This window comes from Scomber scombrus, chromosome 19 (assembly GCF_963691925.1).
Source record: "Scomber scombrus chromosome 19, fScoSco1.1, whole genome shotgun sequence".
In the NCBI taxonomy this organism is placed as follows: Eukaryota; Metazoa; Chordata; class Actinopteri; order Scombriformes; family Scombridae; genus Scomber; species Scomber scombrus.
Window position 1 is genome coordinate 28,216,788 of NC_084988.1, and position 25,037 is coordinate 28,241,824.

Genomic DNA, 25,037 nt, shown 5'->3' on the forward strand with positions numbered 1-25,037 from the left:
AAATTAATGTTTTAACTGTTCAAAGGACATCATGTTACCTTTTAAAAAAATATAAGACAATAAATGGAGCCCCTTTCTTACCCACTCATAATTGTTTAGTGTGTCGTCTTTAACCTTGAAGATACAGTTGTTCCATAGGGGTTGTGTTGGGGGAGAGATGCAAATTAAGTTGTAACATATTGTGTAGGCGTTTTATTATTTCACATGAGAAATTGATAATGGGATTGTCAATATATGGGCAATATTTGGAATCAAACCACAATGCCTCAAGAGATGTTTTGGGTTTGGTTGTGGAGATGATCTTTAATTCCAGATCTAAATAATTTGTTGAATGAGTTACGATTGCTGTTAGAGTGGATAGACTTTTTCCCACGATATACTTATAGGCATTTGGAGGGACAATAACTTCCTTTCAATATGGCGGCTGCATTAACTCATCAACACAATGACTAGCAGCATCCATTGTGGCATATTGTAATAACTCAAGTTGTAATGCTTCAATTTTTATTGCTGGCAGCTCATCTGGTAAAATGTAAAGTAGAATATGCAGGAGAAAGCACAGGTTTTTGTTAGTGTCAGACTTTAGAGTACAAGTACATGGCTACTTCCCAGAGGCTGTACATTCCAGTACAGACCTGTTACCTATTGAACCCGGAAAAGAATCAGCACTTTATTCACTTCTTTGTCTGTACCATTACTCAAATAAGAGCAGCAGTAATGGGGCAACAGCAATAATACAAATTATATAAACAATTTATTTTTTATTTATTTGGCATCATATAAATATTAATTTGAAATATAACAAAATGAGTTTAGCCTTGTTTTATATTATATGAAGCATTTGCAGTTGTAACTGTCAGGATATTTCAAAGGAATGCTTCAATCTGCTTGAAGAACACATAATGGCCACTCATCATGCTATACCTTCTAACTCTAAACAATCATTTATCACAGTGAGCCATGCAGAAATCTGCACATCTGCAAGAAAATCCACAGATCATAAATCAAGATGTCACTTCAAATATGTATGAGCCAATTATTTATTTATTGCTGATTCATATTCAGACTACAAGCATTACACTGTTGCCACTGAGGCCTGTCCAAGCATTAATGATTCATACAAAACAATCCATATAATTATATATAGTGCTTTTCAGTCATCGTACCTATATCCTTAATGCTCACTTGAACTTGTCAGAGTTGAAACTGCCTTTGAGTTTCAAACACATCAGGGTTGAACTCTATAGTAATGTCTGAGGTGAAGTTGCTCTAACCCGAACTTCAGTATCAGGGTGAGCCATGTTAAAAAAGGATGTCATTTTACCATTTGGAGTCTTCCTTAACTGCTCTAAAAGTTACAGCTAATAATTCCATAAAAGAACAACTTTTACTGAAGAACTGAGCAAAACTCGAAGGCAGGAAAATGGTAAGTCAGAAAAAACAAAGATAGATACATTATGATTTATGATATTTACTTATTAATATGCACTTAAAGAGATTACTGAATAATTAAATTCTATCACTAGCCACTGCTACTGCTAAGCATCTCTTGACTCACTCATATTGCTTTTTACACATTTCTCCTTAATAATATAATTATAAATTATTTTTTTTAAGGAAGTTATTAAAATTGATTAATAATATGGGGCACTACCCAGAAACCAGGACCAAGTTCTAAACAATAAGGTAAAGTCTCAGTCTCATATATTGAACAGTTCACTTATAGCAGCTAAAATTATGGATGTCAGCACCCACAAGTGAACAGTGAAGGTTCGAATTAGAGCACTGACTCTCTCAATCAGCAAACTATCACAATAAATGTGCACAATAATGACAAAAGGATTTCTCTTTAAAGTTAAACAGGGTTATGGGTTAATTTAGGCATATTCATTTACACAAGAATGAACAAAGTCAACAAATCCTTCAATTAACAAACACTATACTACCACAAAAACAAAACAACACACGTATAGCATCAGATGTATATGGTCAAGCTAATATATACAAGAGTGTGTGTGTTTGTGTGTGTGTCAAAATGGCGGACGTGATCTGGTGAGATGAGATGATGTCATGCGAGATTCAAGATGGCGGATGTGATTTTGGGAGGAAGTCACTTCACACATGACCCAGAATGGCAGAGGCGTCAGGTTAAGCAATATGGCTCCGACTAGTAGTCGGTATCTCTGCACTCACTAATTCAATGCAAAATGTATCTGGTGGCAGATAACGAGGGATAGGGCAGTGCGGTGTCCCATGCAATCTCACCTCCAGATGTGCAAGAGAGGGACGTGTTAGTATGTGTGTGTGTGCATGTGAGGGTTAGTAAAGAGAAAGGACAGAAAAAGTGAGGAAAGCCGAGTCTTGGCGGAGTCCCACAACCGTGAAGGGGGAGCAGTGGTTACTCTGTCCCCAGATAGCGTGCAAACGGCAGTCTGTATGCATGTTCTCTGGCTTGTTAACCGACAAAGCAACTTACTTTCCACTCGCGGTGGCACAAGCACATCAGTTCCGAGTGAGACAACACACAAAGTCTAGTGTGGTGAACACAACTAAACAGGCAGCAAACTTGAAATACTCCTCAGAGTATAGCATGGGAAACAGACTCAGTGGTTCATTAAATCACAACAAAGTAGCAATAAAGCTTAACAAGCAATAAAGTTAAACACAAAATATAAAACTGTCTCTGCCCAGATGATGAAGAATTCATCATTAACATGTACAAAAACCTTAAAATCAAATCTCTTACAGGTGCTCTAAGACGATTCACAAACATGAGCGGAGTTGTGTGCTGAATGAAAAACTGACTGCAATATTTCAAATAGGTTCTTGTGTTTACGGTGGTCCTGGAGCTGAGAAGCACGCACCTTCTCCAACACCTTGGACAGGAAAGGGGGGTTGGAAATCGGTCTGTAGCTGTCAAGAACTTGTGGGTCCAGGGGTGGCTTCTTGAGGAGAGAGTGGGTAACTACGACGATGAGGGCAGATCGAACATGTGGTTGGTTAGGAGGAATGTATTATAATGGACTGTGTGATATATGTTACAAGGGACATTACAGTATGTATAATCAGGGGAATGGGAATGTGTGATTTGAGTAGAGCTGTGCAGAACAAGTACAGGGTTTCAACTGCCTGAGGATTTCCTCAATGAGGCCCCGACTGACGCCAGTGAAATGGAGATAGAAAGAAAGAATATCGACAAAAGAAGGAGGCAGAGGAGGACAGATGGACATCACAGAGTGGATGTTGTTGACCTTTGCTCTGAAAAAGTCAATGAAGCTATTACATTGCTCTTCTGTAGCCTCAACTGGGGAAGATGATCATGTCTTTTTTTCTTTTTCACTTGTATGAATGTTCTTATTCCAGCTATGCAGGTAAACACACTCATGGATAAACCAGTGTGCTTCCTCTTGCACACTTATAAAGTGTTTCTGTCATCGCGCTTGGCTGTAGACACAGAGAGAGGTAGGGATGTTCTTTCAGCCATGTTGAAGACAAGATGCAGATAAATGAAAGGAAACTGGTCTTTACTTTGAACACGAAAAGTTTTGTAATGATAGTATTTGATTATTATTATTATTTTATTAATTATATAGCAGTTCTTATCATATAAATGTATCACTCACACAAAGACCTGCTTTGATATTTATATGGCTGTCAGCATTCACACGCATGTTATGCAGGACATGCATTTCTACTTTATTAATGTGCTGAAAGCATATGTAGCGAATTATAGATATTATAAGATATTAAAAGCTCTCGTAATCAGGGGCACCACCTTCGGAAGAAGGAAATATTGGATTGGTTGTTTGATTAACCAATAAATCAATAAATCATAATATTTAATAAATCAATACATTTCAGTCAAATATCTAAAGTTCATGGCTCTACGGTTCAATAGATCCCCTGTATCACTTCAAAGAATAGACATAAACAATTGATTGAGTTTCATGGATTTTATTAACTACACACTACTAATAAATGATGTATAAATAAATGTAATGATGAGTTTGCAATACAATATGAATTCAACAGATTGTTACTCGATATAGCGACATGAATGAAAGATGATGATGAATGATGAATTTAAATGAAGGATATGTAATTATGTGGAAACTAAGAAATGTATAAGTTTTACTGAGTTTTACCTTTAAAGAAACTTTGAATTACTCGATCTGACATCAACTCTTGATTAAAGCAATATTTGGATCCTACTTTCATCCATGGAGGGCCTCAGCTGTCCGTCCTTCAGAACCATGCGTACGCACACCAAGTGGAAGATCTCAGAGAGCATCGCAGGTCCGGTCGGGTAGCTGTGAGGAGGATCCGGGTCGGCTGGTCTTCTGTCAGACTGCCTGGTCCGCTGGTTGTCTGCCTGCAGACTTTGTCTTTCTCGATTATGATGAGTCGTAGGATTGACAGATGTTTATCTGCCCAAAAAGCTTTCTTAGGTTGATGACAGATGGAGGAAAATGTCCAATTTAAGTAGTTCACTGTTTAATAACTTTCTGGAGAGATTTCAGCATTGGCTCATCAAAATACTCAAAAATGTCAAAAACAGGCTGAATGCAAAACTTGATGTCATGTTTACTTTAAAGGCCTTTTCTCTGTACGTTTTTTGAAAGTTACAAGGTTACAAAAACTTAAGAAAACTAAGATAAAGAATAACTAAAGATTAAAATAATAAGATAAGGTGACTAAGGTAAGAATGTGTGAGGTAAAGAAAAGATGGACAAAGCAAAACCTGAAACAACGCAAAGCCAAGTCAAGTCAAGCAAAGCCGGTAAAATAAAATGCATACTATAACATAGTAACACAGAACACAGGATGTATCATTCTGGCATTACTATGACATCAGCATTATTCATCAAGCTGCTACTCATTAAAACCTGAAAAGGATTAATATGATCAAGCATAACACATTGTTATTCTACTTATTCCATGATAGATAATTGATTATCACCATAATGTAAACATAACATCAATGTAACACTTTCTCACATTAAGTAACATTCTCATACCAACATTTGTTTATTAAAAGAGAAAGTATAATGACAGTTCTTCAAATACCCATTTATTGGTGATCGCTGTAATAACTGTTATAATGGAGGTTTCTTTAAGTAATAGATACTGATATAAGTAATTGGTATTGTTTAAACCATACTATTTACTAAGATGTTCTTGTTTAAGTTTTTAACACAAATTTTCTCACTTTCATGTTCTTTGTGGTTTCATGAGACACAGAGGGGGAAGTCAGGAATGTGCAGTGTCTTTTAATTCATGACGGTCAATCTGATGGTAGAAAGGGTTAGTGAAGTCTCTCCGATAAGTTATGATGTCCGAAAGAGACACCAGTCTTTCGTTACTTTTACGTAGTTCTTGTCACTTTGGGTTCCTCCATGGAATGTTAATGGATCTTTGTTTGTCCAAGAGAGAGACCATGTCACTCTCTATATCAAACCTGGTCCAATACTTACTCATCTCAGGGTCAAAGGTGACTCTGACCAGAAGATGTTCTGAGCCGTACTGATGCTGTGTCCGCTACACATATGTGTTGCAATAACAGATTATTATTGGAAAAATGAACAACTTATTTATATTAAATACACAATCATATTTAATGTTGTTAAAGCATCTGCATTGCTTTGTTGCAGAGTTCATGAAACACTCATGAACACATCTGCACACACATACCAGTGTCTTGGTGGCTGATATGGTGTACTGTGTTGTGGCTGAGCCCATAATCTCTAGTATTTCTGCTTAAAAGACAGTGAGTTAATTGAAGATGACCTCACTGATAACGATTCCTGACTGAACCATTTATCTGTATTATCCCTCTGCTCTACGGTGCCCTTTACTCTGCTTCTTTCAGCAGTTCTCTGTATTTTGTCTTGTGTATCCTGTTTCACTTTTACTAAGGTCAAACCCACAGTCATCCTATCTAGGCTTTTCTTTTTTCTTTTTAAGATTTCTTTTTGGGCTTTTTTTTCATGCCTTTATTTGAGTAAGTAACTGGCAGAGAGGCCAACAGGAATCAGGGAGAGCGAGGGGAATGACCTGCAGCATAGGTCCCTGGCCAGATTCAAACAGGGACACTGTGATTATGTGGCATGCACTCTAACCCCTCAACCACCAGGACGCTCCATATCTTGGCTTTTCTCTGTGGCTTTTGATTCTCTCTGTCGGACTATTGTGTTAAAAGCTGGCTTTTTATACAGGGAATGGCCCTGTCACTGTGATGATTTTAGATGATGGCTAGTTTCCCTTCTCCCATTGCCTACATTCCACTATGTTACGTGTTGAATATTCCTGAAGGTTATATTTTCAGGATATTCAGTCAGGTTCTAAATTATAAGACAGTGATTATTATTTAATGAATGCTTATTTTTATTCACCAAAAAGTATGTGCTGTCACCTCACAGCAAAAGAGTTCGAACCAGTTAGTCAGCTGGAACCTTTTTGTGTGGAGTTTACTTGTTTCCTCCGAGTTTTCTCCACATCTTTGAGTTAATAATCACAAGTGGATCTGATTAACCTGTTTTTTCCTTTTAATGTCAACCTAATGCTATGAAATATGGTGTTGTATCTGTTTCAACCAGATCAGTAGACTTGAGACTTGGACGGCCTAAAGACTTAAAACTTAAGAATTCAAAGCCAAAGCACTTCTGCTTGACAAAAATAAAGACAATAAGTAAGACAAAATAAATAAGAACTCACTGTCAGTGACTGTAAACTTAAATTTGCCCTGACAAGATTTGAGTTTTGATGTGAAAAGATTTTAGAAGAGCTTGGGTTTCTGCATTTAACTGAATCCATGACGCAGAGAAAAATGCCAGGATTTTATTGATCCACTGTTCATAAAATGGAAACATTGTAGATTTCATTGAAATCATTTTTTCCGTTTTCGCAAAAGACAATCTGACACACTTGGTGACCTCTGAAACTTTTGTTTCTACAGCAGACTTTTAAAATAATGGTTGAATGTTATCTTTAATTTTAATCTTATCATGCTGTCTGATGTCTGAAAATATACTATCCCCAACTTGTCTTTTTCTTCTCTCCACAGCAAGGGAAGAGAATGTGGCCACTTTCCGTGGCTCAGAGTACTTCTGCTACGACCTCTCCCAGAACCCCATCCAGAGCAGCAGCGACGAGATCACACTATCCTTCAAGACATGGCAGCGCAATGGTCTAATCCTTCATACTGGCAAGTCAGCAGACTACGTCAACCTGGCACTGAAGGATGGCGCCGTCTCCCTTGTGATTAACCTAGGCTCTGGAGCCTTTGAAGCCATTGTTGAGCCAGTCAACGGGAAGTTCAATGACAACTCGTGGCATGATGTCAAAGTGACCCGCAACCTCCGGCAGGTAGGTCACTGAGGTTGAGTGAAATATATGAGAAATTAATGTGGTTATTTGTACGGTACTGGTGGTGATGATACACAGAATCAAAACATTGTCTCATTACTGACTGCAGGTTGTTTGGAGCAATGTTTACTCAGCAAACTATAGCAATTGCTGTGGACAAATTTGGACAAACCTCAGAACTCTTCAGGTTTCTTTTTCTTTCTCTGTACAACATACAACATTAATAATCAATTTCCTTCAGCTGCACACGCAACTGGAGCGCACAGTGCTACTTGACGCCACTGTTTACAGGATGTTATAGTTCATAGTGTGGATGTTCACGTTGTCGTCATTGTAGTTAGTGCTGTTTTACACTCCTTTCATATTACAAAGGTTTCATCTAGTCTTGTGTTCCTCTTGTAAAATCCAAATCTCCAAACTTTGGATTTCAGACTTGACGGTGCATTATAAATCATAGTGGTGTTGTCGGACATGTTTGTCTTTCCCTCGCAAGCAGAGCACTATTCTTAATGTTTCTGTGATGGCAACTACATTATACCGATTCATAACTTTGTAATCTGGCCATCGGCCGGTTCATGGTATACAGTATTTAGATCGATCCAGGGGTCTGTGTATTGATGCACTCTCATCTTTCAAATCAAAACCGACTTCCGATTCATAATGGTTATTTGTACACACCCCTACACACTATGGATGTCCCAATCAAGTTTTTTGGCCCTGAGTTCTTCAATATCAGCACACTAGGGATGTTGAAATTTCTCGATTATACAATGCATCGCGATGCAGATGTGGACGATTCTGCATCGGTTCACAAAAGTCAAGAATCAATTATCTAAATGTTAGTTAATAACTTGATGTTGAGGGACGACAAAGGCGGAACTTAACTGTGAGGGTAGCGCAGCAGCTGGACAGTGATGTATTTCCTGGAGCTAACTGTGCAGCATAGGTGCTGCTCTCCACTGCTGGAGACATGGTAACAAATACAGTGCTGCACTCGGCCCCTCAGTTTATGCTCATACAGGCAGGTGAGATTCACCTCTGCTAGGTCTATACTATGGACTTATTTTGGTCTACTTGTTTTAATTTGAAGACATTTATTTTTAACCTATGTTTAATGTTGACATTCAGATTGTAAAGTACTTTCTAAATAAAAAAAAGGGAATTTATATTTATTTGACTTCTTGTATCAATTGATGAGAAATTAGCCATGCAGTAATGTAGAAAAATCAGGACGTTGAGATCCATCGAGATGCATTGTAGAAGCGAATCAAATCGTTAACAGCTGAATCATAATCGAATCATGAGGACAGTGAAGATTCAAACCACTATTGCAAACTCAAAGCTACAACCTGAAAATACATTAAAACTTCATTCATCTCTAAAGAAATGCTTGTGCCAAAAATGCTCAGTATACATTGTAAAAAATATATGCATAGCAGAAGGAGATGCAGTGTTCATTAAATATGTATGTAGCACATTAATATATAGGCCTATATACACAACAACTCTGGCTACTGAATTTGGCGCATCTAATTTTTTACAAGGTAATTCATCTGAACACAGGAAGTCCTGGTCCAAATTGTTGATAATGTGAATAAAAACAAAAAAACATCACCACTCAGTAGACAGTGTTAGTTTCTCCCATCACGTCTTTGGCTGAGTACAGAAACTGGCTGCTAAGAGCACAGAAACTCAAAACAGTCAACCAGCCAAGTTTAATTTTGTCATCAAGTTGCTGACAAAGAATGGAGCCTTGTGGTAGTTCAGGCAGGCATGGAATTCAGTTTATATTTACATCCTCCATAAAACCTTGTTAGGGACCGAGCCGAAAGGCAAGAGGGCGAGGACTCCAGAGGAGTCCTGCCCTTGCCTGGAGGCAAGGACCCTATTGTTTTTGTGTCATTTTTTTAGGGACCGAGCCGAAAGGCAAGAGGGCGAGGACTCCAGAAGGGAGTCCTGCCCTTGCCTGGACGCAAGGACCCAATTGTATTTGTGTCGTTTTTAGGGACCGAGCCAAAAGGCAAGGGAGCGAGGACTCCAGAAGGGACTCCTGCCCTTGCCTGCAGGCAAGGACCCTATTGTTTTTGTGTTGTTTTTTTAAGGGACTGAGCTAAAAGGCAAGGACCCTATTGAATTTGTGTCGTTTATTAGGGACCGAGCCGAAAGGCAAGAGGGCAAGGACTCCAGAAGGGAGTCCTGCCATTGCCTGGAGGCAAGGACCCTATTGAATTTGTATCGTTTTTTATTATTAGGGACCGAGCCGAAAGGCAAGAGGGCAAGGACTCCAGAAGGGAGTCCTGCCATTGCCTGGAGGCAAGGACCCTATTGAATTTGTATCGTTTTTTATTATTAGGGACCGAGCCGAAAGGCAAGAGGGCGAGGACTCCAGAAGGGAGTCCTGCCCTTGCCTGGAGGCAAGGACCCTATTGTTTTTGTATCCTTTTTAAAAATTATTCTACCGCCTCTTTGCGCCTTAATTTGACCCCCTAAACCTGCTCCAAAACTCACCAAATTCGGAACACACATCAGGTCTGGCGAAAAATTCGATAAAATGGAAAAACAAACAACATCGAACTCTCTAGCGCCACCTAAAACACTAAAACGGCCACTACGCCTGATAGGAATGTCGTAGAAAGATCAAACCGAAACTCAATTTTTTGTCTTATCAAGACCTACAAATCACGCGCTGACACCCCTGACCTAAATCCAACAGGAAGTGCACAATTTGCTGTTACATGTGGGATTTTTGACGATTCTTGGCCTGCTACAAACGTTATCTTGTCCGAGGGCATTCATTGTGGCGGCTTGAAACTTAAATAGCTGATTTAGCACACTCTGCTGCACAAAAGTTCTGAACAACTTTTTCATTACTCGTCCGGTTTGGATTTTTAGAAGCCCTCAGAGGTCAAGTGCCCAAAAACCCTCGCCAAAACGCTCCCATAGACAATGAATGGGAGGAGAGTCTAATGCCACTTTGACCCTAAATTTGACCACCTAAACATGCTCCAGGACAGACCAAATTCACCAAGCACATCAGGCCTGGCCATAAATTGGATAAATGGAAAAATTGTCTCTCTAGTGCCACCTAGAAACAGTAAAACGGCCACTACGCCTGATAGGCGTAGAAAGATCAAACCAAAACTCAATTGTGTGTCTTATCAAGACCTACACATCACACACTGACACCACTGACCTAAATCCAACAGGAAGTGCACAGTTTGCCGTTACATGTGGGATTTTCGACAATTTTTCAGGCTTTTCAAAAATATATATATTATTCCTGCATACTTTAAGTTACAGACTCCATTCAAATGTCAAAATGTAGCCACAAGTCTCATCTATAGATGCGTGTAATTTGGTCCGGCTATGTTTTATACTTTTCGATCTGCGGCCCCACATGTGCACCCTGTTCCTCTCCCATTCAATCTGAAATCTCCATTCTGTCTGTGCATGCTCTGTTGTCATGCTCTCCAGTCGTTAACTACCATGGCAACGACTGTGTGTGTGTGTGTGCAGCTGGCTCAGCCAAGTTCATTTGTGGTCTTAGTGTGCCACCCAGTGGAGAAAACTTGTCATGATACCTGATAAGAAAAAAGGTGCCTCGGTTTTCTGTTTCTAGTTCAAGTTTATTGACTGTATATTTATGATTTTAGATATCTGTGCAGTCTGTCAACTATTTCACTGACAGTGCTGTCAAAGTAAAGATCAAACATGAATTACATGAGCATGAACTACAAACATATCTACAGGTTTCACTGAAAATAAGTTCCTCTCCTGTTTGACTCATCCAAGTGTTGGAGGTTCATTTCAGTTGCTCAGTCTAAATGTCCTCACAGACAGACAGAGGCAGAGAGAGAGAGTGTGAGTGTGTGTGTGTGTGTGTGTGAGTGTGTCTGTGTGTGAGTGTGTGTGTATGTGTGTGTGTGTGTGTGTGTGTGTGTGTGTGTGTGTGTGTGTGTGTGTGTGTGTGAGTGTTTGTGTGTGTTTGTGTGTATCGTATATCTACTTATTGCAGTGTCCGATAAATGCCCGGGTCTAAATGCACCTGACGGAAACATTTCCGCTTCGCCGCGGCCCGACGTGCGCAGGAGCTTCTGCTCTTTCTTTTTAATTGTGTGTTCATCAAATGTTGTGTATCTCAGGCTTTGAGCTCACTGTGAGTTCAGGGACAGACTATGTCAAGCTGCTCGGATTTGTTCTACTGCATCACGTGAGCAGAGCCCCACTGCCAAACTAAAATGCAATATTCATTATTGAAATACAGTGCCTATGAAAAGTATTCACCCCCTTGGATGTTTTCCCCTTTTATTGCTTTTATAAATTGAATCATAGTCAATATAATTGGCCTTTTTAAAAAAAAAGAATTTACAAAAAACAACTCTTTATTGTTGAAGTGAAAACTGATTTCTACAAAGTAATGTCAGTTAATTAAAAAACTATAGGTAAAATAGGTGATTGCATAAATATTCACCCCCTTAAAAGTGACTGAACTAATTAAATAGAGGTCCAGCCAATTCTTGCTAGTATTTCTCACAAATAGTGAAATGGATATCACCTGAGTACAGTGAATGTGTCTCAAGTGATTGTAGTATAAAGACACCTGTGTCTGGAAGGTCCAGTCACTGGTTAATCAGTACTAATATAATTACACCATGAAGACAAAAGAACACTCCAAGAAACTCCAAGAAAAGGTTATTGATAAGTATAAATGTGATGGATACAAAAATATTTCCAAGTTACTGAAAATACCCTGAAGTTCAGTTAAATCCATCATTAAAAAATGGAGGGAATTTGGCACGTGTAAATCTGCCTAGAGCAGGCCGTCCTCACAAACTGAGTGACCGTGCAAAACGGAGACTGGTGAGGGAGGCCACTAAGACGCCTATGACAACTCTAAAGGAGTTAAAAGTTTCAGCAGCTGAGGTGGGAGAGACTCTGCATACAACAGCTGTTGCTTTATGGGACAGTGGCGAAGAGAAAGCCACTTTTGAAGAAAACTCATATTAAATCTTGACTAGAGTTCGCAGGCCAAAGGCATGTGGGAGACTCCAAGGTCAACTGGAAGAAGGTTCTTTGGTCTAATGAGACCAAAATGGAGTTTTTTAGCCATCAGACTAGACGCTATGTTTGGCAGACACCAAAAACTGCACAGCACCCCAAACACACCACCCCCACCGTGAAGCATGGTGGTGGCAGCATCATGCTGTGGGGATGCTTCTCAGCAGCAGGCCCTGGAAGGCTTGTAAAAGTAAAAGGTAAAATGAATACAGCAAAATATAGAGAAATCCTGGAGGACACCTACACAAGTTGTACAAGGTGAATGTTCTGGAGTGGCTGAGACAGAGCCAGATCTCAATCCAATAGAGAATTTGTGTGGACTTGAAAAACACTGTTCACGTCTGATCCTCTTGCAACATGACAGAGCTTGAGCAGTTTCGCAAAGAAGAATGGAGTAAAACTGCAGCGTCCAGATGTATAAGCCTGATTTAGACCTATCCACACAGACTCAGTGCTGTGATTGTGGCCCAAGGTGCATCATCTAGATACTGACTTGAAGGGGGTGAATATTTATGCAATCACCTATTTTACATTATATATTTTCAATTAATTGACATTACTTTGTAGAAATCTGTTTTCACTTTGACTTTCAACATTTTTTTATTTTTATTTTTTTTACAAAAAACAACTCTTTAATGTCAAATTATTTTGACCATGATTCAATTTATAAAAGAAATAAAAGGGGAAAACATCCAAGGGGGTGAATGCCTTTTATAGGCACTGTAGATCTTGACATTGGTGTCCTCACTGGCTCAACTAGTCATGATGTTTGTCATTTTAACACACATTAGCAACAATTGGTGTCAGCTAAAATGAGAAACTGCCTTACATGAATGTTAAATCGTTACTAATAGTAAAGGGAGCAGAGAGATGAAAGATTTGAAAATGGATCTGACAGTGTCAGAGTTAAGAAATATGTGTATTTTGCTCATCTGGATGTCAGGCACAGTAACTGATGTCCCCATTTATTTTTTTCACATTTGTAACACTCGGTTACTCACACACTGCAGAAAATTGCTTGCACTGTACAGCCAGTCTGGCGTAAAGCACTGTACAGCCAGTCTGGCGTAAAGCACTGTACAGCCTGTCTGGCGTAAAGCACTGTACAGCCTGTCTGGCGTAAAGCACTGTACAGCCTGTCTGGCGTAAAGCACTGTACAGCCAGTCTGGCGTAAAGAAAGTACAGACATTTGACCGGGTTTATTTACAGAGACATAAAATATGCCTAGATTGGCTCAGGACATCCCTACGCCACCACAAATGTAGCATCCAGAATCCGTAAGATCACAGTCAGAAACACTGGAAACATTGGACACTTTTTGGGAAACAACCCTTTACCATTCTCTTTCTTGGCATAACTCTTTTTATAAATTGTGACTCAAGGTATGATTTTTTTCTTTTCTTTTTTTACTAACATGCACTAACTCCCTCACTTTTCCTCATTTAATTTTGATTTCAATTCATTTCATTTATTAAAACCCCCCCTGCTCATTGCATTAAATTTGTTTCTTACCCACCCTCTCTCTCTGCATAGCAATCAGGCATTGGATACGCTATGGTAAACACACTCCATTGTATGGTACATATCATTCATTATTGTCATTTTTTTGGTTTGCTCTGTACTCTTCCCCTTTCTCCTCCTTTGACTTATACACATCAAATACCATTCTCTAAACAATAAGAAAATGGGGTTTGTATTTCCGAGATATCATGTTGTCATAACTTATCTTGTCCCTGCAATTTTTACCTGGGTCATCCTCTCACATTGACTTTCTTATTTCTTTATTAACCTCTTCCTCTTTTTTAATGACCCATCACTTTTGCTCCTCTATTGTTCGACTCAAGCCCCTTGTTTTCCTGTTATATGTTTTTGGTGATAATGTTGTGAAAATTATCAGGGGCTTCCTACAGAGAATGAAAAACAATCCACATTGGAGCTCTGACAATTGTGTCCTGTGTACAATGCACATGGCCCAACATGGACTGAGTACACATTACACCCATTAAATTCCCTAAACAACTGAAACTACAAGGTGATCCATCCTGCAGGGATATAGTTATAAAATTATAAACTCCACTGACACCACAAGCATTTTTGGAACCATTCTGTACAATAGCACTGGATTACAATATTTGAAATTTGACACACTTGAAAAAAAAAGTCCACAAACAAACTGGGAAGAAAAATCTATATTTGGGATTGGCATTGCGCATGAGGAAGAATCAAATGTCCATTATTGTACATAAGTACAATATTTGAATGAATATACTTAGTTACTTTCCACCACTACTGCTGGGACTTTCAATTCTATGCTGTTTTTCAATAAATGCTGTCAAATGCTATCAAATATTTTGTCGACAGTAAGTTATTGCTAAACGTCCTGCACAGTGGCAGTCTGTGTGTCCTGTCTGTTTGCATTGGATTTAGTGTGGTGTGACACTTATTCTCCCTTTTCCCTCCTTTCTAATGGTTTGAGTGTTTTATGTTTTCTCCTGCATGTTACCTCTGTTATGTAACTAGTTTCTTTCTTCCTTCACTCATTTAGACGAGATTAAGATCAAATAAAGCAGTAAATACAACAGAGTAATATTAATACGTGTATGTCAATGCCTGGAGTTAAATTCAGTTCATCTTCATTTAGACATTCTCCTAACCCTTCATACCATCAATAGTTTTGACCCTCACAAACGGCATCTTTTACCTGGCATCAAAGCTAAAGAAAATAATGGACTGTCAGTTTTTCATTATATGTCCTCGCTGATCCACACAGTTAAACATAAGCTACAAGGTCTGAGATGTTAAATTCTAATTGACCTGAGTGAATTCCAAAACAACACTGTAGGCTTCCTCCTATTGTTAAATCCAAGAAAAATGTTTTATCTCCACTCATTCTTTTCATTCCTCATTGTCAGGTGACAATATCAGTTGATGGGATTCTGACCACCACGGGTTACACCCAAGAAGACTACACTATGTTGGGATCTGATGACTTCTTCTACGTGGGTGGAAGCCCCAGCACTGCTGACCTGCCTGGATCTCCAGTTAGCAACAACTTCATGGGCTGTCTCAAGGAGGTAAAGTACCTGATTAACTGTGAAACATGCTGCTACAAAGCCAAATCACCTGTGTTAAATTACCTCTGAAAGTGTTAAGTGTCAATAGTGTGTCCACTCTTTAAAGTGTTAAATTAACACTTGTGAAAGTGTTAACTTTATTACCACCACAACAACTTGCACACAAATATGTGATATTAAAAGGCAGGAACACTATAAACATAATTCATGAACTGAAAAATGTTCAGTGTGGATTTATGCAAAATAACAGTATGGGACGATGTACATTTGGTCATGTACATGAAGATATCCATTTACTTCTCAAAACTAACTGCATTTAAATGATCATCAAAATACATGTTTGAGACTTTACAAGTTAGAAAATAAGTGGTGTTATCTCTAACAATTACACTGACAATCCTTTTGAACAAAGACACCGTATTTTCAATACCGGAACATAAATGCATCCCAACCTGATACTCCAACCCATAGCTTTTGACCCAGGAAATCATGGAAACATTACAAGTTGGTAAATGGACTGTACATGTGTAGCTCTTTTCTAGTCGTCTAGCATTTTACACTACAAAAATTCCCTCATTCACACTAGAGATGGCCCGTTCGCGAATGAATCAGTTCAAACGAACGACTCTTTAAAACGAACGAACTGACCTGATTCCCCGTTTCACTACTCTCTCGTTCTTTCGTTCGCTATGTTCACTGTTAAGTTATCAGAGTGGTGAAGAGGGACTGAGAAAGCCAGCCAATCGTAGGTTGTCTGTTGAGTCACTCGCTCTCAAGTCGCGTTCACAGACACTCAGGAAGGATACTGTTCTGTTGAAGCACCCTATTTCGGGGTGTTAGCGAATGTTAAGCTAAATGTTAGCTTTCCTGAGTGTCTTTGAACGCATCTTGAGAGCGAATCACTGACTGAACGAGACCGACTGAGATGATTGAACGGAGCGACTGATTGAACGAGACCGACAGGAGAGATATGAACGGAGTGACTGACTGAACGAGACCGACAGGAGAGATATGAACAGACTTAAGTATCTGGGCATAATCTCTCTTTTTTAATAACACACATAACAGTAACGTGGCCCAGTTCGTTACAATATATCTGCCAAGCTTTTAAACATGTTTGTCAGCATATTGGGTCTTTATTTCTTTATTTAGTAGCCCTTGCTAAAAGTGAACAAAAAATGAAGACAATAAATTAGCTGATTTAGCCGGAGTCTACTCTCTATTTACCTTCAATACATGTACATTTAATGTGAAGGTGTAAACACATTAGCCACTGTTGTATTGTACATAATCATGAAGTTGCAGCTATGTATTTACTTTGAACTACTGTGTTGTGTTGACCGTTAGCACGATCGTTTGAGAACGAGGAGCTGAGAACCGTGCATTGTGATTCACCGTTAAACAACGTTGTACCGGAAATACGACTGAACGAACTAATGAACGAACTATATGAACCGATTCTTCCAGCTGAACTGACCGACGGGAACTGAATCTCGACAACGAATCATGAAATCCATCACTAATTCACACACACGTATTCATACATGCCAACCTGCTCATCAGGAGGAGTTAACCATTCACACACACTCACACACCATTAGCGCACCCATCGGGAGCAATTTGGGGTTCAGTATCTTGCCCAAGAACACTTTGACATGCAGATTGAAGGAGCTGGGAATCGACCTGCCAATCTTCCGATTAGTGGACGACCCGCTCTACCTCCTGAGCCACAGCCGCCACGTGACACATCAAAGGCCCTGTTTACACTTGATATTAACATGCATCTCGGGTGATCCGATCACAAGTGGACAGCACTTAATACGTTAAAAGTGTAAACGACCTCCCAGATGCATTTTGGTCCAATCTCTCAAACCACTTGCTGAGGTGTCCTGATGCATCCCCAGCCAGGACATGACAGGAAAACATGTCATCAATGCAGGACGTGGCTGTTGTTTTGGTAAATGGTTGAAAGAATGGAGGGGAGCTCAGATGTAGGTGGTTGGAGATTTCTCAACAGTTGCAATAGCCCTTACATGTATATTAGCTCTTGAAACATTATTAGCTCTTAAGCCTGCACTAAAAACAAATCTGCTGTTTGTCTGACTGACGTGATAACTGTGATCAGGGCGGTTTGAGCTCCTCGTGTAAGTGATGTAGAGAATGACCTTTTGGTCTATGATGATATAGAAGTTTCCTTGAGGAAGTTCTCCAAGCATCTTCCCAGGTCTCCAAGGGAGCAAATGAATCAGAAGGCGAATAAAATTATTATACTAATTATTAAACGTATATGTGTCAATATGTTTTTAGGTGGGAGTGTAGTGTAAACGGTATTTTGTTTCCCTACATGTCTAGTACATGCTGTGGAAATGACAATAAAGCTTCCTTGAATCCTTGAATTTGAACATTTTCACTTTCCTCTAAGACAAGTTGCCAGAACCCATATTTGCACACACCAGCACTGTAATAAAATAAAAAATACTTTAAAATTGTTTGGATAGGTTTAAGGTGAAGTAAGCAGTAACATCAAGTAAAATAGTTTATTTCAAACAAACACACACATCACAACTCATATCACACATAAAAACAAGCACATCAAATACTGTTTGAAATTTATAACATGCTGTCCTCCACATCACCAACATACACAAAAGGTCCCAACAGAGACTCCATGTCATCCACAAACTCTGTGCCCTCTCTGTTGCCCCCCGCCTTCTGTCACTACTGTACACCAGCATCATCCAACCCATCCTCCTGTACTGTTCACCCTATTTTTACAACATGCTGTCCACCACTAACAGGAACAAACTAACAAAAATAACACACACCGCATCCAAGATCATCAACCATCCCACACCCAACCTCACCGAGCTCAACCACAGAGCAGTCACACGCCTCGCACAAGCAATAACCAACGACCCGGATCACCCTCTCTACCCTCACTTCACACTGCTGCCGTCTGGTCGCAGATACTGAAGCATGCCCGTCTCCACTCTGAGATGGATACGGGCACGCTTCAGTAAGAGCCTGGTCCCGTCTGCCATCTCAGCACTCAATAACCTTCCCCAATAACCTCATATGGACCCAGCCCTCCTGAGTGTGCTATATATATTTGTCTGTTGTTCAATGTCTGGTGGCGTTTGTGTAGTATGTGTGTATTACATGTTGCTCAATGTTTAGTGGTGTCGTACAGTGTGTGTATGTATGTATGTATATTGTTCAATGTTGGTGGGGTTTCAGTTTTCACAGTTTGTGAAAAAGGATTTCCCGTCTGGGGGCAATAAATGGCTATCTATCTCCTCTGCTCCAGATTGGTAGAGATAGGAGGTCCCTGGTTTGGGACGGAGGATGGTCACCTTAGCCTGTAGCTTACTTTACAAGAATTTGCCAGATTTTAAGATATGCGGCAACCTAAGCTACACAGTTAGGCTAAATATAGACAGCCTTCATTTTATTAGCCTAGCACACTGTGGTGGATATTAAAACATACTGGCAGTGGATGGGAGACTGTGAGCAGAGCAGTTGAAAATATTGCTTTTCTACATGTTTATACTTGTTGAACAGGTGGTTTGATAAAGTACATATTGGCTTTTCACTCGCAAAAGTTTTACTGCATGAGTGTATTTGTAAAACATTAACTTTCACTTCACCTGATTCAATGGGCCAAATACACTAATATGTGTGCAGAAATGTTTTTACTGTCCACAAAAAATAAGTGCTTGCGCAAAATCATTGTCGGATTCATGACACGTGCATACCGGCAATTTTTGTTCTCACCACGTGCACGACGTACCGCTACGTTTTTCACTTTGTAACAGCATCATTGGATGTGTGACACAAAACACCAGCATTGATGGTGAGCTGGTCCCAGCGTCGGAGGAGCCTCAGAGCTTCAACAGGCTCATGTGGGTGTTCTCTGACGTTCCACAAAGTAAAGCACCCGACTCAAGCACGGATCAGCTCGTTGCATCGATGTCAGTTTATCCCTAGGCAAAGGGCGGAAATCAGACAGCTCAGATGGCTGAAGGGACTGAGTGAGTTGAGGCAGGAGGAAAGCATGAGGGGGGCAAGCAGTCTTTTTCCAAGGAATGCTCCAGAACAGCAGACACTGCCCGCGAGGAGATATATGGATGCTGGGGCACTGCTACTGCACTGTTGGAGGCCACGGCTAAGGGAAGATGCTGCAGGCGGCTGAGTGGGTCACAGGACAACCGGAAAGCATCCTTCACACGCTCAAGGTCCAAGGCCTTTGCTTCCTCCAGGAGTGCACCATAGGGAATCGTTGTGAGGTGATGGAGAACAGGGCCTGAATTTCAGCGCGGGATTGCAGGTAATTTAATTGATTCCAAAACATTTTTAAGAACACCATTCAATGTAATGCACCCAAGTACACCACCACCACTTAGTATAACCTCAGTAATAAACAAAGTAGAATTATCACTTTTTTGACAATGTCAACAAAAACAGAAAATGTATAAACTTCAAAAACATTTTTTAGCAGAGCTGTTGTATTGGATTGAATTATATTGCACATGTGTTCCTAATGAAGTTGCAGGTGACTGTAGTTCAGAATAAAACTACTAAAGTGTATACTAAATAACCAATTACTATATAATATAGTTCAGGGAATATCTTAAATTGAAGGAAAGTGACAAAATCTGCGGTAAGAATAGGACAAGGTATGGCCTACAGTCCCCCCAACAAAGTAAAATCCCCCCTATATGGAGCATTTAAGGAGGGAATCCCCCCCCGGTCTCACTGCTTCCCATCACCTTAACTAACACATTTTCTGCGGGAAACCCTGGGGCCAGTTTCGACACCCATCTCTGCTCACAGGCATCCAATGTCGGCTTGCTGTCAGTCCATACAGTGAACTGGTGGCCTCTCAGTCAATGGCTGAATTTGTCACAAACAGCCCACTTAAGTGAGAGAAATTCCAGCCTGTGTGCTGGATAGCGAGACTGGACATTGTTGAGCGACTTGCTGGCAAATGCAATGGGCCTTGCAACATCGTCACCATCAACCAGCTGAGACAGCACAGCCCCCAGACCGTTGGAGGAGGCATCAACCGACAGCAGGAACGGCTTACTGAAGTTGGGATGAGCAAGAGTGGCATTATCTAGCAAAGCCTGTTTCAGCTTTCTGAAAGATTCACTGCATGCCAGAGTCCAATCAGCAGAAGAGAGGTTCCTAGACAGAGGCTGGTTCCTCTGACCCTTGGCACGTCGCGGCCCCTTCACACCAGATTTCAGCGCAACAAAGGCTTGCTGATACCAGAGTACCCCTCAAAGAACTGTTGATAAACCATCCCAAGGAAGGATCTGATCTTGGTGGGAGAGGGGATGTCGGTGCCCTCCTCCATCAAATCCTTCTCCTCCAAGTCAACAATGGCTTTGACCTTCTCTGGGTCGGTCAAGATGCCATTCTTCGTCACGACATGCCAAAGAAACTTCACCAAAGGCCTCATAAAGTGGCACTTTTTGGGGGCTAACTTCAGGTTGTGCACCTTCAACCTCTCGAACACCATCTCCAACCTCTGCAACGCCAGCTGTTCATTGGGAGTGAACACAAGGATATCATCAAGATAACACAAGAGGCTCAAGAAGTTTTGATCACCGAAGATAGCCATCATCATCCTCATGAAAGTGGCTGGGCTGTTGCAAAGCACCTGCGGGAGCCTGTTGTTTTCATATAGCCCAGGGAGAGGGGAACGCGGTGAACTTCTTGTCCTTCTCATGGACCTCCACGTTATAATAACCAGAGGTCAGGTCCATGGTCGAGAAGAACGCATTCCCCCCCAGGGCGGCCAAGGTGTCAGCCTGGTGAGGCAAGGGATGTGCGTCTCAGACAGTGCGTGCATTCAGCCACCGAAAATCAGTGCAAAGTCGCAGGTCGCCGTTATTTTTCCACACAAGAACAAGAGGTGAGGCATACTCGCTTGTAGACTTCCTTATGATGTCACGCTCCTCCATGTCATTTAAAGCCACCCTCAGCTTCTCATAGTGCGATGGGGACAGACAGCAATAGGGGAGTCTGAAGGGTTTGCTGTCACTCAGTCGGATGCAGTGGACAAAATCTTTGGCTTTTCCACAGTCCAGCCTGTGGCGAGAGAAGATGGACTCGTCAATGTCAATGTCCTGCAGCCCCAAGTCACAGAGAGTGGAATTATAGGGCCGATGTGCAGAACAGTCTTGGTCAACAGTCAAGCTCTTCTCACTGCCTGTGTCAGTCTGGTCTGCTGTCTTGGTCACTGTGCACTTCACGTCATTAGGTGGGTTATTTACATACAGGTAGTCTGTGTCAAAGTCTTCCAGTGCCACACATGGCGACACGTCCGCAATCTTGCAGTTGCGTCTCAGAGTCACTGGTCCAGAGGTGGGGTTAATGACTCTCACTGGGACCCATCCGTCACCCCACAGTGGTGTCACGATGCGACCCACCATCACTGAGTGAGGCACTGTTCGCTATTCACTCGGTTCCACAACAACTGTGCTGCCAGCAGAGAGACATACATGAGTAGGCAGGCGGCCTTCATGGGCCCCAGGGTCACATCATGCTTAAGTTTAACAGTGCCCACCTTGTCAGAATACTCATTGCCCCTCCATTGCTCCACATTGGCTAACAACTGCAGTAGGGACTGTTCCTTCCCAAACGTCTGATCTGCAAGAGACACTTTATCCCCGAAATCTCCAGAATGCTTCAGCACTCGAATGAGATGCTTGATGATGTTGCTGCCAAGGATAAGATCATCACTCTGACCTTCCACAATGAGTGTTGGCACTGAGATGTGACAATCAAGCATTTCCATCCGCAGCTCCCACACTCCTAAAGGGTTAGTCCTTAAACCCCCACATCCAATGAGAACAACTGACGTGGGAGAGACAGAGCCACAAGAAATGACATTGGCCTGCTTTAGGAGGGGGAGCACACAGGAATTCAAGGAACAGGCCATTGAGCCACTGTCCAACATGGCACGCAGTTCTACAGCTTCATTGATCAACACATCAGTATAGAAAAGGTCATCCGTGGCATACAGTCTCTGTTGTGTCATTACCCACTGAAGCACATAACTGTGAGTAGACGGATTCAAGGTCAACCTCCTCATCTTTTAGGGACATGTCATCTGGCCCTCTGCTAGTCCCTGCCTCATGTGGGCCAGTTAGTTTCCCTGCTGAGATGGACCGCCAGGCTGAACAGCAGATGAGTCGGTAACAGGAGTGACAGGGCAAGTCACAGCCTGATGTCCAGCAGCATGCCAGCGGAAGCAAAGTCGTTCACTCCTACAGTGGGACACTGTCATGATCATCACACCCACAAATGACTGCTGAAGCAGCGCCAGCAATGATGCTAATCCAACCGCACTTAGCATTTTGGGGTGAAGCTAATCCAACCGCACTTGAACATCCGTGGCAGTCCACTCCTCCAGTGGCTTACAGCTGAAGGCAATAGAAAGCTCAGGATCGGGACAGTGAGAGATGAACATAAACCTTGTCTCTTTAGTCCATCTGCAGCAATGTCGATGGCTTTACTAAGCTGAATGAGTCACATTAACATCACTAGCTGGAATGGACTTAAGGCATGAGACAATGTTTTCACCAATACCGGTCCCTATTTGTTTTACCACTGAGAACAGCAACTGGCACATGTTCAACATCCTGACCAGAAGGTGCAGACTGTCCGATTGCAACTACATGAGTAACATTATAAGTGTCATCACACACCATATCATTGCCTTTAGCATGATGCGGAGTAGATGTGACAGGTTTTTCCCCAGTGGGCCCCCCTGCAGCTGAAAGCCGACTAAGCCACAATCTTGAGCCCCTCATAATACCTGACACATTAGGCCCATTCATTTTCAATTAAACAGAAAATCTCCAAAAATATGATCCTCTAATAAAACATTTTTCCACTCACTTTTTCCTGTATGAACTTTAATCACTGTGTCTTTAAGGATGGGCAATCCAGCTCTTTTCAAAGATTCAGCTCTTTTGGCTCGGCTCCCTTAGAAGAGCCAGCTCCTACGGCTCCCAAACGGCTTTTCATTTAGTATCACTCTGAGCGTTCTATTTTTTTTTTATTACAAAAAAAATACAGTTACTTTTGTTTAACATTTTAATTAAACTTTTAAACACCTGAAAAACCTTGAACTGAACACAGAACAACTGAACACATTGACATGCTTGCACTCAAATCCTCCTCTGTCTCTGCTGTGTGTATCTGGCCTGTACCACTACTCACTGTCTTTGGAGCGTCTGCCCTCCTTCCTTCTTTACATAATGGTATGATCCTAGTCTGTCCTCGCATGTGATTGGCCGAATGGTGTGCCCATCAAAATAAACTCCCGCCCCTGCCTGCATGGATCCTCAGCCAAACGGACTGCTGAGCAGGAGGCTGAAGATTTGGCTCTCTCCGACGGGCATCGGCTCTTCTCGTTCACTACAAAGCATCGGCTCTTACAGGCCGGCTCGTTTGCGAACGACACATCACTAGTGTCTTGACTGTTTTTTCTCTTTAAACAGGAACTTTTTTTTTTTTTTAAATATAGCTAACAATCAACTTACACTCAAAAAATTGTTGTAACTCTGAGAGAAAGCGGGAAAAAAATCCACTTACAATTTACAGCCACAGATTACCATCACAGAAACCAACAGTAATACAGCGATATCACAGTCTAAAAGTTGTTTGTCCTCCAAACACAAAAATAAGTCCATAAAAAGCAATATAACAGATTACCAGTCACAATTGCGACTCATGGCACCAGGGGAAGCCGACTGAATCACGGAGTAGATGCAGCACGATGAAACGTCTGTCCCGCGCAGATACCGTAGCAGCAGCGAGGAGTATACTGGAGCAGCACGGAGCAGCAGCCAGGAGAAATCCGGGTCACGGCACCATTGTGGCGGTTGTGTACTCTATCTCTGTTATGGAAGAAGCACCAACACCTTCACTTTCGGCATTAACCTGCCATATATTCTGATGGTAAAAGGAGTGATATCCCACAGTCAGTCTCTCACATGGACTTCTCAAAAATGCACAGAGACAGCATTTTCACTCTTGTTACATGAAAATTAAATGAACAATACTGTAGGAAAGCCTCAATTCAGAAGTGTTCATGTTACTGAGTGTGTGCTGTTACCGGCCCTTTAAGAGGTGCAGAAGTATCCGGAGTGTAGAGTCTGTTTGGGTTTCTCCTGTTTGGGGTGTGTACCTGACTAATGTGAGTATTTATGTTTAAACTGCTTTATGTAAATGCCACAGCTTAATGTTGATGTTAATCTGTATCTGCTGGAGTTTCAGTAACAGTACATTTGTTACAGTGAATTTGCTACATTAGCTATGTGAGCTTGCATGTACTAGCTAGGCTAGACATGTGATCCTCATTTGTTGTTTGCACAATTGATATTTCTCCTTTGTTGATAAAGCTGGTTTATGATGTAAAGGAGATTTCTACTTAATTGAATGCATTTTCATTTATATGTCTTTCATGTAACCCTAGTTTCATGTATGTTTTCATTTGGTAAATAATATATATTGTACTTTTA

The 25,037-nt window shown here is 41.1% G+C and overlaps 1 protein-coding gene across 8 annotated transcripts in view; it reads left to right on the top strand.

Moving 5' to 3' along the window:
* Positions 1 to 25,037, top strand: part of nrxn3a (neurexin 3a) — a 240,686-nt gene that overhangs the window by 75,834 nt on the left and 139,815 nt on the right. For 3 of the 8 annotated variants that reach the window (XM_062440941.1, XM_062440940.1, XM_062440942.1), the window contains 3 exons: positions 7,064 to 7,365; positions 13,958 to 13,981; positions 15,337 to 15,498. In XM_062440941.1, coding sequence (XP_062296925.1) covers positions 7,064 to 7,365; positions 13,958 to 13,981; positions 15,337 to 15,498 — 488 coding nt within the window. Of the gene's footprint in view, positions 1 to 4,808; positions 4,827 to 7,063; positions 7,366 to 13,957; positions 14,003 to 15,336; positions 15,499 to 25,037 lie in introns of all 8 variants that reach the window. The other 5 variants (XM_062440935.1, XM_062440938.1, XM_062440937.1 and 2 more) reach the window with 3 other exon arrangements.